The sequence below is a fragment of the Chiloscyllium plagiosum genome, chromosome 1 (assembly GCF_004010195.1).
Source record: "Chiloscyllium plagiosum isolate BGI_BamShark_2017 chromosome 1, ASM401019v2, whole genome shotgun sequence".
Lineage (NCBI taxonomy): Eukaryota > Metazoa > Chordata > Chondrichthyes > Orectolobiformes > Hemiscylliidae > Chiloscyllium > Chiloscyllium plagiosum.
Window position 1 is genome coordinate 97,048,982 of NC_057710.1, and position 13,304 is coordinate 97,062,285.

Sequence of the window (13,304 nt, forward strand, 5' to 3'; positions counted from 1 at the left end):
ATCCCCCACAATGACGGCATTGCGGAAACAGCCTCAGTACTCAACACCAACAACCATCAATCTCCTACAATTCATCAGCTTTATCCTTGACCACAACATTTTCACCTTTGACAACCAGTTCTTCATCCAGACAAACGGAACAGCCATGGGAACCAAGTTTGCACCCCAATATGCCAACGTTTTCATGCACAGGTCTGAACAAGACCTCTTCTCTAAGCAGGACCTCCAACCAACACTATCTACCGGGTATATTGACGACATTTTTCTCTCTGGACCCATTGTGAGGAGCCACTGAAACAACTACGTAGTGATTAGATTAGATTCCCTACAGTGTGGAAACGGGCCCTTCAGCCCAACAAGTCCACACCGACCCTCTAAAGAGTAACCCACCCAGTCCCATTTCCCTCTGACTAATGTACCTAACACTATGGGCAATTTAGCAAGGCCAATTCACCTGACCTGCACATCTTTGGAGTGTGGGAGAAAACCGGAGTACCCAGAGGAAACCCTCGCAGACACGGGGCGAATGTGCAAACTCCACACAGACAGCCGCCCAAGGCTGGAATCGAACATGGGACCCTGGTGCTGTGAGGCAGCAGTGCTAACCACTGAGGATATCAATGAGTTTCATCCCACCATCAAACTCACCATGGACTACTCTCTAGTATCTGTCTCACTCTTGGACACATGCATTTCCATCAAGGATGGGCACCTCAGTACCTCGCTCTACCACAAACCCACAGATAACATTACAATGCTACACTTCTCCAGCTTCTACCCAAAACACATTAAAATAGCCATCTCCTACAGACAACCCCTACGCATACACAGAATCTGCTCAGATGAGGAGTAATGTGACAGGCATTTGGAAGTACTCAAGGATGCCCTCATAGGAACTGGGTGTGATGCTCAACTCATCAATTCCAACGTGCCACAGCGAGAAACCGTAATGACCTCAGGAGACAGACACGAGCTGTACCCGACAGTCCAGTACTTCCCAGGAGTCGAAAAATTACGCCATGTTCTTCGCAGCCTGCAACACATGGATCAATGAGGATGAGCAGCTCACCAAGACCTTCCCCATGCCTCAACTTCTCACCTTTAAGCAACCACCAAACCTCAAACAGATCATCGTTCGCAGCAAACTGCCCGGTTTTCAGAACAACACCATACAACCTTGCCATGATAGATGCTGCAAGGCGTGTCAGAGTGTCGATACGAATGCCACCATTACACGTGGCAACATCTCCCACCATGTACGTGGCAAGTATTCCTGTGACTCAGCCAACATTGTCTATCTCATACACTGCAGGAAAAGATGGCCTGAGGCATGGTACATTGGTGAGACCAGGCAGAGGCTATGGCAACAGACGAATGGACACCTCACAAAAATCAACCAACAGGAGTGTTCCCTCCCAGTCAGAGAACACTTCACTGTTCTGGGACATTTGACCTCGGACCTTCGGGTGACCGTCCTCCAAGGTGGACTTTGGGATGGGAAGCAACGCAAAGTGGCCGAGCAGAGGCTGATAGCCAAGTTTGGTACCCATGGGTTAGCCCTCAACTGGGACATTGGATTCATGTGACACTACAGGTGACCCCACTGTACAGCCTGCACACACAGACAGATATACACACACACGTTCACATTCACAGGCACTCCTCCAGAGACACACGGGTGTGCACACACTCATACACAAGCTCTCTGTCATACGTTCACACATACACACGCACCCTCTTACAGATACTCGTAACACCTCCTCCTCCTCCCTCCACCCCGCAGCTGTCGCGTGCACACACACGTTTGTGGGATGAATTTGTACTTGCAGAATTACATTTTATTTTGCTCAAAGACTGCATGAATCCATGTAAGATTCTATAAATCCCTTTTTTAGATGAGAATCAGTCTGAACATTGGGGCACACACAGCCTCACACAAGGCACCTCACACCTTCAATGCATTATCTGGGCCAACATGGCACCTATTGTTAAAGTTCACTTGAGAATGTAATATAGTTCTGCAATTTACATTTGAAAGAACTGAAACCAACTTGCCCGTTCTAAAAGTTGAGAGACTTAACAAACAGTCCAGGTCTTTGTCAATATATAAATTAGATTAGATTACTCAGTGTGGAAACAGGCCCTTCGGCCCAACAAGTCCACACCAACCCGCCAAAGCGCAACCCACCCAGACCCATTCACCTACATTTACCCTTTCACCGAACACTATAGGCAATTTAGCATGGCCAATTCACCTGACCTGCACATTTTTGGACTGTGGGAGGAAACTGGAGCACCCGGAGGAAACCCACGCAGACACTGGGAGAATGTGCAAACTCCACACAGTCAGTCGCCTGAGGTGGGAATTGAACCCAGGTCTCTGGCACTGTGAGGCAGCAGTGCTAACCACTGTGCCACCGTGCCATATATAATGTCAGTTACATCAAGCTAAACTTTTTGCTATAAATTCTGTGTCCTGTGATCTTATATTCCATGACCACTTGATGAAGGAGCAGCACACGGAAAGATAGTGCTTTCAAATAAACCTGTTGGACTATAAACTGGTGTTGTGTGATTTTTAACTAAGTTTTGTAAGCTATTGTTCTTATTTTAGATTTCCAGTATCGCCAGGATTTTGCTTTTGCAAAAAGACGTTGGTTCGCAGACAATTGTCATAGGTTTGGATTTTGAATCTGGGGAGTGGAGTTTGGAGAAGTAGCCAAAAGCCATGTCCTTTAATCTTTCCAGTGTTTCATTGGAGGAAATTTCTGCTTATCCAATAATAGATATTAAATAAGCAGCATGCTAATTTAGTAACTGTACAAGAGTCAAAAGAGGTGATGCTATGGTAGAGCTGGGTGTTGTCAGTGCACATGTGAAAACTAAAACTGTGTGTTTGACATTGCTGAGGGGACACCATGCAAATAGAGATCAATGGACAGGGGCTTGATCATGGGTAGATCCTTGGGAACACAAGGGTTAACTTAAGCAGGATCAGGAAGCTAAGTGATTGTAAGTGGATTCCTGACTAAAATTGTAGATAACAATGATACCAGATGAGAGCAATTCCAAACAGCTGGGTAACAATGGAAAGGTGTTGGAGTAGAATGATGTGGTATTTGTGTCAAAGGTAGCAAGTAGGTCAAGCAGAATAATACGATAAATAAGAAATAGGACTGGGGTAAACTAGTCAGCCCCATGAACCTGTTCTGCTTTCAACTAGATTGTGGCTGGTCCTCTACCAATATGCTATTTCCCACAAATGTCCTTTGGGCTTTAATATCTAGAAATCTGTCAATCTCCGCTTTGAATATAAACAACAAACTACCCATCACAGTCCTTTGGAGTTGAAAATTCCAGAGATTCACAACCCCGTTTTGGTGCTGGGGCAGGCAGAATGAGTGGAAGTTGGGAGAATTGGTATGCTTTCCTTTATTGGTCAGAGTATTGAGTACAGGAGTTGGGAGGTCATGTTGCGGCTGTACAGGGCATTGGTTAGGCCACTGTTGGAATATTGCTTGCAATTCTGGTCTCCTTCCTATCAGAAAGATGTTGTGAAACTTGAAATGGTTCAGAAAAGATTTACAAGGATGTTGCTAGGGTTGGAGGATTTGAGCTACAGGGAGAGGCTGAACAGGCTGGGGCTGTTTTCCCTGGAGCGTCGGAGGCTTACAAACGTATAGAGGTTTACAAAGTCATGAGGCGCATGAATAGGATAAATAGACAAAGTCCTTTCCCTGGTGTCGGGGAGTCCGGAGGGCATAGGTTTAGGGTGAGAGGGGAAAGATATAAAAGAGACCTAAGGGGCAACTTTTTCACGCAGAGGGTGATACGTGTTTGGAAAGAGTTGCCAGAGGATGTGGTGGAGGATGGTACAATTGCAACATTTAATAGGCGTTTGGATGGATATATGAAAAGGAAGGGTTTGGAGGGATATGGGCCGGGTGCTGGCAGGTGGGACTAGATTGGGTTGGGGTATCTGGTCGGCATGGACGGGTTGGACCGAAGGGTGTGTTTCCATGCTGTACATCTCTATGACTCGAGAAGAGGAATTTGAACATGGAGTATGGAGTTTGAGGAAAGCTGCAAGTTGACTTCGGAGTTAACAACATATTGAAGGTTTTGGAGATAAAGGGAATTTATAGATGCGATGGTCGCTTGCAAGGATGGTGGGATCCAGGGTCGGTTTGGGAGGAGTTTTAATAATTAAGTTGTTAGTTACTGTAATTGCAAAATGTGAGAGAATTCAGCAATTTAAGTAGTGTTAGATGTGGAAGAGCAAATCTGCAGGGAAATTACAGAGATATGTCAACATTATAGGACAGTTATAATAGGTGACTTCAAATACTTGAACATAAGCTAGGATTCTTGTAGTGTACAGGACAATACGGGTCAAGTATTCATAGACTACATTTAGGAGCTCTTGCTACAACAGTACATTTCTATTTCAACAAGAAAGGATGCAACGTTGGACCTGGTTCTTTGAAATTAATTGGGCCAAATTGATCAAGTGACAGTGATCATTGTGTTGTAATGTTCTATTGTGACAAGATGTACAACAACCCAGAGTGAACAAATCAATTGACAGAGAGCAGACTTCAATGGCTGAGGACAGAGATGGGCAGGATTGACTGGAGCAAGAGGTTGGCAGGGAATACAGTAATTGAACAATGGGCTACTTTATAAGAGGATGTGATTTAGCTACACTCCAACACGAAGATGGTAGAAACAAATCCAGAGCTGTCTGGATGCCAAAGGCAAAAGAAATTAAGATAAATTAGAAACAAATGCACAAGTATCAGGTAGAAAATAAAATTGAGAAGCAGGAAGAATAGTGGAAGCTCAGTGAGGGAGACGAAAAAGCAAATATTAGCAAAGAGGAAATATGAGAAAAGACTGGGAGTTTACAGGCGTCCTAGAGTCATCTTTAGCCATGTAAGCAGTAAAAGGGTGGCAAAAGGAGGGGTATGGCCGATTAGATACCATTAATAGGATTTCTAGCTGGAGACAAGGCTCATTTCTGAGATGTTAAGTGAACCCTTCAGTCACTCGAAGGGTTCAAAATTGATAGGGCAGAACACTTAGTCTGTATTTGCTGGGCTTATCCTAGCCATATTCTTGAATAAAGTCACTGTTTGTAATTTTCCAGTCTTCTGGCACCATCCCAAAGGTTATGGCGGACAAAGATTGGGCCCAGTGCTCCTTCAATTTCCACACACGCACCCTTAAATTTTTGGATGCATCTCATCTGGTCCCAGTGCCTTGTCATAGGGGACATAGAGCACAAGAGCAAGGAGGTGATGTTGAACTTGTACAAGACACTGGTTAGACCTCAAGTAATGTGTCCAGTTCTGGATGACACAATATAGGAAGGAGGGAGAATAGAGAAACAGTTTAAAAATATCATTCCAGAGATAAGGAATTTAATTTGAGGATAGATTGCAGAAGTTGAGAACTGTTCTCCTTAGAGAGAAGAAAGGCTAAGAGGAGATCTTGATAGAGGTTTTGAAAATTGTGATTTGGGTCAGATAGAATGGATAGGAAGAAACTGTTCCTGCTTGTAAAAGAAAGAAGAATGAGGGGCTGTAGATTTCAAGTAATCAGCAAAAAAAAATCAAGGGAGAAGTGAAGAAAAAATGTTTCACGAAGCAAGTGTTTAGGGTATGCAATGCACCAACTGGAAGAGTGGTCAAGGCAGGTTCAGTTGAGCAATTCAAGAGGGCATTGGATGACTATTTGGATAAAAATAGTGTGTAAGGGTATGGAGGGGGCTGGTGGGGGATTAGGAAATTGGCGCTCGTAATAATTTTCATTTAACCAGCTAGTGCAGGCACAAGAGACTGAATGGCCTCCTGTGCTGCAACACTACTGTGATTGTAAGACAGGTATTACTTCACTTTGGATGTGTCCTGAAATAAGCAATGTTAATATTCCATTTGGTATTTTTTTATATAATCAAAGGAAAATAGTGGCCCATTTGTACTGATTCAAAATGAGGTCAGGAGAGTATTGCTAAACTGTGCTTGATAAGTGAAACTTGCTCGATGAATTATCAGATGTTAAAGTATGTAATTAGCAACTGGAAGTGTCTCAATAAATTTTGACATGCTGATAAAACATTCATAATTAATTGGTTTAATGATGCTAACGTGCTTGTAAAGAATTTAGTGTTTAGCTTGTTTAGCCAAGACACCTATAGTGAAATAGAATAACAACAGCTCTGGACTCCATAGTATTGGCATCTGTGGATGGTGAAGCAGCAAACTCTATTTCTCTGTCCACACATGCAGATAGACCTGCTGAATGTTTCCATCATTTTCTGTTGTTCTTTTAGATTTTGAGCCTTCACAGTCTTTTGTTTGTGTTGTAATGAAATTGAATTATTATCTGCAATTCAGAATGTTCACAGATCAAGAAACATCCTGCTGAGGTTTCAGAAGATGACATGCTGCATAATGTGTGAAAAATTATTATGCCTTATTCTACTTTTTAAATTACAAAAGTAGTGCCATATGCTCTAAAATTCTGACTGTTCCAACATTTTCTGATTTTATAATTTTGTTGTTGAAGGATGAGTGCTACCAGGTGAGGCAGATATTTGCTCTGAAACTCCATAAGGCCCTCGGGAAATTGCTGCTTCCATTGGAGTACATGGCAGTGTTTGCACTCTGTGCCAAGGACCCTGTGAAAGAGCGAAGAGCGCATGCCAGACAGTGCCTCCTTAAAAATATAAGTATACGGAGAGAGTATATCAAACAGAACCCAATGGCTCATGGTTAGTATTGCCATTTACAGTCAATATTTATAAAGATTTTCCATAAATTGTAGATAATTTTGTTTGGCTCATCCAGTGTATGTGCCATGTCAGTCCCGTTGTCAACTGTGCCTTTCAGTTGCCTAGGTTTTAAGCACTGGAATTCCCTCCCTGCGAAACAGTCCATCTGTCTTTGATTAAGAAAAACTAACTCTGATCAATCCTTTGGTCATCCGCCCCAATGTTACTTTTTGTTCCTTGGTGTCGGATTTTGTTTGAAAACTCTTCTGTGAAGTGTCTTGGAATTTTTACGATGTCAAAATGCTGAAAAATTACTTGATCTTTTACTGCGGATGCCACTCGTGCCCCTTCACTCCTTTGTCAATCTTCATACTCTTACCTTTGGTTGAAGTCTTACAATTTTATAGTACAGATTTATAGCATGTCCGCGCTGCTCATCAAGTACTTATCTGCTCTCATCCCATGTTCTAGCACTTGGCCCATATGCTATGACTTTTCAAGTATTCATTGATATACTTATTACATATTGAGGGTTTCTGCCTTCACATTCGGACAGTGATTTCCAGCTATCCCTCATCCTGGTGAGCAAAAAGGTCCTCAGAGCCTCTCTAAACCTTTGTCAAGGTATTCACCCCTTTTCAAATCTCCATACAGAATTCTTAAGTAAATTTCTTAAGTTAGAAGCTACTAACTGGGCGTAATTCCTAAAAACTGTTTCTGCAGCAGCACCGCAACTTAGATCTATTTAAAATACCATGCCACTGTATAAATCATATGCTGTACTCTTTGAGTTATTTTTTTCTGACCTGAGACTACAAAGTTTTTCTTACTGCTTTTTGATTCTCGGAACCAATTGAAATTTATACCTTCCCTCTGCCATCTCCCCGAGATCAATTTCAGCTGACCTGTGGCAAGCATTTTTTTTGTTTATTCTTTACCCTGGTCACGGGTAAGGATTTTCACTCCTCCACTGGTATTCTCCAGGTCTGCTGATTTCCACTGTTAGCATCTGAAAACAACGTCTGCTGATTCCTGATCATTTCATCACTCCTTTTCCAAACTCCAAGGATAATAAGACCATAAGAATTAGGAACTAGAGAAGGCCATTCAGTAGGACCATGACTGATTTGACAATCCTCACATCCACTTTCCTGCCCTTTCCCCATAACCTCCGATTCCAGTATTAATCAAGAATCTTTTCTTGCTCAATCTTAACGACAAGGTCTCTGCCCCCACAACTTTCTGTAACAAGAATTCCAAAGGCTCTCAACCATCAGAAAATTCTTCCTCCTCTCAATTGTAAATTGACACTTTTTTATTCTGAGACTGTGCCCAACTTTCCTGAGAAGGGAAACCTCCTCTCAACATTTACCCTCTTAAGCTCCTTATGAATCCTGTATGTTTCAATGGGATCACTTCTTATTCTTTTAAATTCCAGTGAGTAGGACTAGACACCTTTACTAATGAGATAATTCCTCCATACTAAGTATCATCCTAATGAACTTTATCTGAAAAGCCTTCCATGAAATAGTGTTTTACTTTAAATATATTCCTGGTGTCAATCTTCAAATAGTACTGAAACAATTTTGTGCCCCTTTGATAGCTCCTGGGTCAACTGCTTTCTTGTCCTTGCTTAGATTAGATTCCCTACAATGTGGAAACAGGCCCTTCGGTTCAACAAGTCCACACCGACCCTCCGAAGAGTAATCCACCTGGACCCATTTCCCTCTGAGGAATGCACCTAACATGATGGGCAATTTTGTATGGCCAATTCACCTGACCTGCATATCTTTGGACTGTGGGAGGAAACCGGAGCACCCGGATGAAACCCACGCAGACACTGGGAGAATGTGCAAGCTCCACACAAACAGTTGCCAGAGGCTGGAATCTAAACCAGGTCCCTGGTGCTATGAGGCTGCAGTGCTAACCACTAAGCCACCATGCCACCCATCAAGAATGGTTCCCTTTCTTTCAGTGACTTGTGACTGCTCCAGCTTCTCCTCTTCCACATCTGTACAAGTGGACTTGTCCTCCTACTATAACTGCTTGGTCAGCTGGATGATCTAAATTCTGTCCTCCTGTGCTTAGCTTAAGTCTGTCATCAGTTTTGCCAAATCCTTGATATGCAAATCATACTTTTTGTTCACTCTGATCTGTTGCTTGGTTGTTGCTGTGGACTTGGACACATTACTATTTAGCTCTTACTCTACTGCCTCTCTCACTCAACCATGCCACTTTCAGTTTTCGCCTTTCCACTATTTTAAACCCTGACATCAACCTCACCCCGCATTAATTTGCAACCTACCATCTACTAACATTGAAGCTTTGAATGTCCTTTGAGCAAGTCAGCACCAATGCTTTGTACTGAGCCAGGATACCTAAGCAGGCCTAGATGTTCTTCCATTCCTCTTTAAAAGCAGTTAAGTCAACTTGCCCTTTTGTTTACTCTTACTACTAGCCATTTTGCCCATCGCAGTCTTGAGGTGTGAGCTTTCTCCCCTTCCTTGCATCACAGCTTATTCAGCTCCCTTGCAGTAGAAACAAGGACTGAAAGTCAAAATGATTGTAAAAACACTAAATTTTTAAAAAAAGTTTATTAACATGGAAGCATAGAAAATAGGAGTAGATGTAGACTGTTTGGCCCTTCAAACCAACTTCATGATTCAACTGATCATGGCTGATCATCCAACTCAGTAACCTTTGTCCAACTCCTTGGAAATATTCAATTCATTTCTGTGTGTGGAATTCCACAGAGCTCCCGCTCTCTGGGTGAAGACATTTCTCCTCATATCTATCCTAAATTGCTTACCCTCTACCTTTAGACATGACCATATTCTCCATAATCATCAGATACATGCATCCTACATTTACACCCGTCTAGTCCTGTTGGACTTTATTGATGTCTATGAGATAATACCTCCCCCACCCCCCCCACCACTCAATTATTCTTCTAAACCTAAGTAAATATAATTCTAACTAATCCGTTCTCTTTTATTACGTCAGTCCTGCCATTCCAGGAATCAATTTAGTATACCTTTGTTATGTTCCCTTCATAGTCAGGATATCTTTCCTCAGATAAGGAAACCAAAATGCGCACACTATTCCAGATGTGGTCACACCAAGGTCCTGGACATTTGCAGAAAGACCAGCATAGCATTTTCTGCCTTCACCTGCTGCACCTAAAAGTCACCTTTCAGCAACTGATATACAAAAACGCTCAGGACTCCCCTTTCCCAATCTATCACCATTCAACTAACCTGCTTTCTTATTTTTGCACCAAAGTGAATAACTTCACATTTATCAACATTCTACTTTCTTGGGTGCCTGCCAATATATCCATTTCAAAAATAAGAGTGGAATTCTAGTCCTCCTTAAATTCTTAATTTCTTTGAGGATAAATATTTAGTGAAGATCTGGCTGAGAGGTTGAAAGTATTACGAGGAGTTGAAAATGTAGTGGAAGGGCATAATCTTACAAATTAGAGCTTGGCTATGCGAGAGCAAAATCACAAGTATTTTTTCACTTGGATAGCGGAAATCTGGAACTTTCTCTCCAAAATACAGAGTACGACATCAATTGAGATTTTGAAGCTGAGATTTCTGTCGCCTAAAAATATAGAGCATTGGTGGGCAAATGGTGTTGAAGTGCAGCCATTTAATTCAGTGGCAGAGCAGGCCTCAGTGGCTGATTGACCATTGTTGATAATAAGTGCACTCATTAATAATTTTGAAAAATAGCTACTGAGATAAGCTGCTATTTGATTATTTCAGGTTTTCCTTCTGTAATTAATAATTAAATCTTGAATAAGCTTCCGTTTAAGCAATAACAACTCTATGCACTAACTACTCGATTTTGTTAGTATAAGACTGTTAGAAATTGCTTGTCAGTTTTTGCCACTTTTCAAGTTGACATATATGTATCTTGGATGGAAATGTGTTGCTGGAAAAGCGCAGCAGGTCAGGCAGCATCTAGGGAACAGGAGAATCGACGTTTCGGGCATTAGCCCTTCTTCCTGAAGAAGGGCTAATGCCCGAAACGTCGATTCTCCTGTTCCCTAGATGCTGCCTGACCTGCTGCGCTTTTCCAGCAACACATTTCCATCTCTGATCTCCAGCATCTGCAGACCTCACTTTCTCCTCATATATGTATCTTGCACTTGTAACCTTTCAGAAAAAGACTTTTTAAACTATGCTTTTTATTTTCTTCAGAGAAGCTGTTATCTCTATTGCCAGAATATGTAGTTCCATACACCGTTCATTTGCTTGCTCATGACCCAGATTTTACGAAAATACAGGATATTGAACAGCTGCGTGACATCAAAGAGTAAGTAAAATTATACTGCAAATATTTGACCTTGACAACTATTTCCAAGTAGTGTTCCATTCAATGTAAGGTGCCAATTATAGCATTCTCCTTTTGCTTTGTAAGCCTTGTCTTTGTTTTGTTTTAAAGTATCTAATGCTTTTTTAAAATTATATTTGATAAGGTGCCTATGGTTCATGTTGGAAGTTTTAATGACAAAAAATGAAAATAATAGTCATGCTTTTATAAGAAAAATGGTGGAGAACATCAAACAAACAAAGGATGCCCAAGCACCAGATGATGGCAAAATGAATGAGGTAAGAGATACTGAATAAAAGCTACTTGACATAGTGTAATCTACTAGATAACCTTTTTATATATTCACTGATGGGTTGTGGACTTTGCTAGCAAGATCAGCATTTGTCCCTAAATATTGCCCTGGAGAGGTGGTGAGCTGATTTCTTGAAACCAGTGCAATTCTTTCATATAAAACGTGCAATTAAGAAGGAAATTCTTGGATTTTTGACTTGTCAATAGTTAAGGTACAATGATATTGTTTTAAGTAAATATGGTTTTGTGGCTTAGAGGGGAATTTGCAGATGTTGGTGTGTCCATGCACCTGCAGTCCTTCAAGCAGTAATAGAGCTTGCAGATTTGGGAAGGTCCAATGTGTGGAGCCTTGTTAACTTATTACAGTATGTGTTGTAGTTGGTACACTCTCTGTGCACTAGTAGTGGAAGGAGTGAATGTTGAAGGTGTTGGATGGGGTGTCAATCAAGTGACAGCTTTGTTCTGGGCGGTGTCAAACTTCTTGTGTTGTAATTGTACTCCACAAGAAAGAGTATTCCATCCCACTCCTTACTATACTTTTTGATGGTGGTGCAGGCATTGGGGAAATGAGAGCTGAGTTACTTGCCACAAAATCTCTAGCCTCTGACCTACTGTTGCAGCCTAAGTATTTTATGGCTGATTCATTTCAGCTTCTGGTCAATGGTGACCATAAGGATATTGATTGTAGGAGATTCAGTGATGGTAATGCCACTAAATGTCAAGGATGATGGTCATTGCCTGTCACTTCTTTGACATGAATACTACTTGCTACTTATCGGCCCAAGCATTGATGTTATCCACGACTTGGTACTATTGGACACAGGCTGTTTCAGAAGAAGCAGAGGACTCATGAATGACGCTGAACATTATTGCAAGCATAAGCAAATGCCCCTATTTCTGATGCTGGGGACATCAAGAGGCTGTTGGGTCAGATAAAAATATATACTATATTTCTGGCTGAAGGTTGATGTAAATACTACGGCCATTTCTTTCGCACTGATGTGGGCTCTCTCATTGTTGAATATGGAATGTCTGTGGAAGCTTATCTCCTATAAGAACATAAGACAACAGGAAGAAGAGTAGGGCTTTCGGCACCTTGAGTCTGTTTTGCCATTCAGTAGGATCGTAGCTGATGTCTTGTTAATAGTCCACCACTATTCATGGCTGGGCTCCAGTTGTGGGATCACTTCATCCTGTCTATTGCATGTTACTTCCACTGTTTGGCAGGCAAGTCATCCTGCGCTTTAGCTTCACCAGGTTAAGACCTCATTTGTTAATGTAACTGGCATTTCTATAATGCACTCCTGCATTCCTCATTGAACAAAGGTTGATCTCTGGGCATGATAGAGTGCCTGATAAGCTAGGCCTTACAGATTGTAGTTAAATACAATTCTGCTGTTACTAACAGCCCTTGTGATCTCAGAGAAGCCTAATTTTTTAATTGCAGATCCATTTAAAGTCTGTCCCATTACGTAGTTCCTGGAAGTAATGATCACCAACAATCTGTCTTGATTCTCCGACGTCAAAGTGACGGTCAAGAAAGCACAATAGTGTCTATGTTTCCTTAGGAGGCTAATTGAAATTCGGTATGCCTACAAAGACTTTACCAATCTTTATAAATGCACCATAGAAAGCATTTTATCTGGATGCATCGCAGCATGATGCAGTAACTGCTTTGCCCAAGACTGTAAGAAACTGCAGTGTCCATCACGCAAACTGGCCTTCCATCCATTTGACTCCATCTATACTTGCTGCTGCCTTGGGTAAGCAAGCAACACAAAGACCCCTCCCACCCTCTTCTGTCGGGGAGAAGTTAAAGACGTTTGCATATATGTACAATCAGATTCAAGAACAGCTTCTTACCTGCTGTTATGAGACATTTGAACGAACTTCTCAA

At 41.8% G+C, this 13,304-nt stretch overlaps 1 protein-coding gene across 9 annotated transcripts in view; it reads left to right on the plus strand.

The window, feature by feature from the left end:
• The window catches only part of pds5a (PDS5 cohesin associated factor A), a 220,537-nt gene that overhangs the window by 179,289 nt on the left and 27,944 nt on the right, over positions 1 to 13,304 (plus strand). For all 9 annotated transcript variants that reach the window (XM_043692710.1, XM_043692723.1, XM_043692753.1 and 6 more), the window contains exons 25-27: positions 6,571 to 6,775; positions 10,984 to 11,098; positions 11,262 to 11,394. In XM_043692710.1, coding sequence (XP_043548645.1) covers positions 6,571 to 6,775; positions 10,984 to 11,098; positions 11,262 to 11,394 — 453 coding nt within the window. The remainder of the gene's footprint in view (positions 1 to 6,570; positions 6,776 to 10,983; positions 11,099 to 11,261; positions 11,395 to 13,304) is intronic.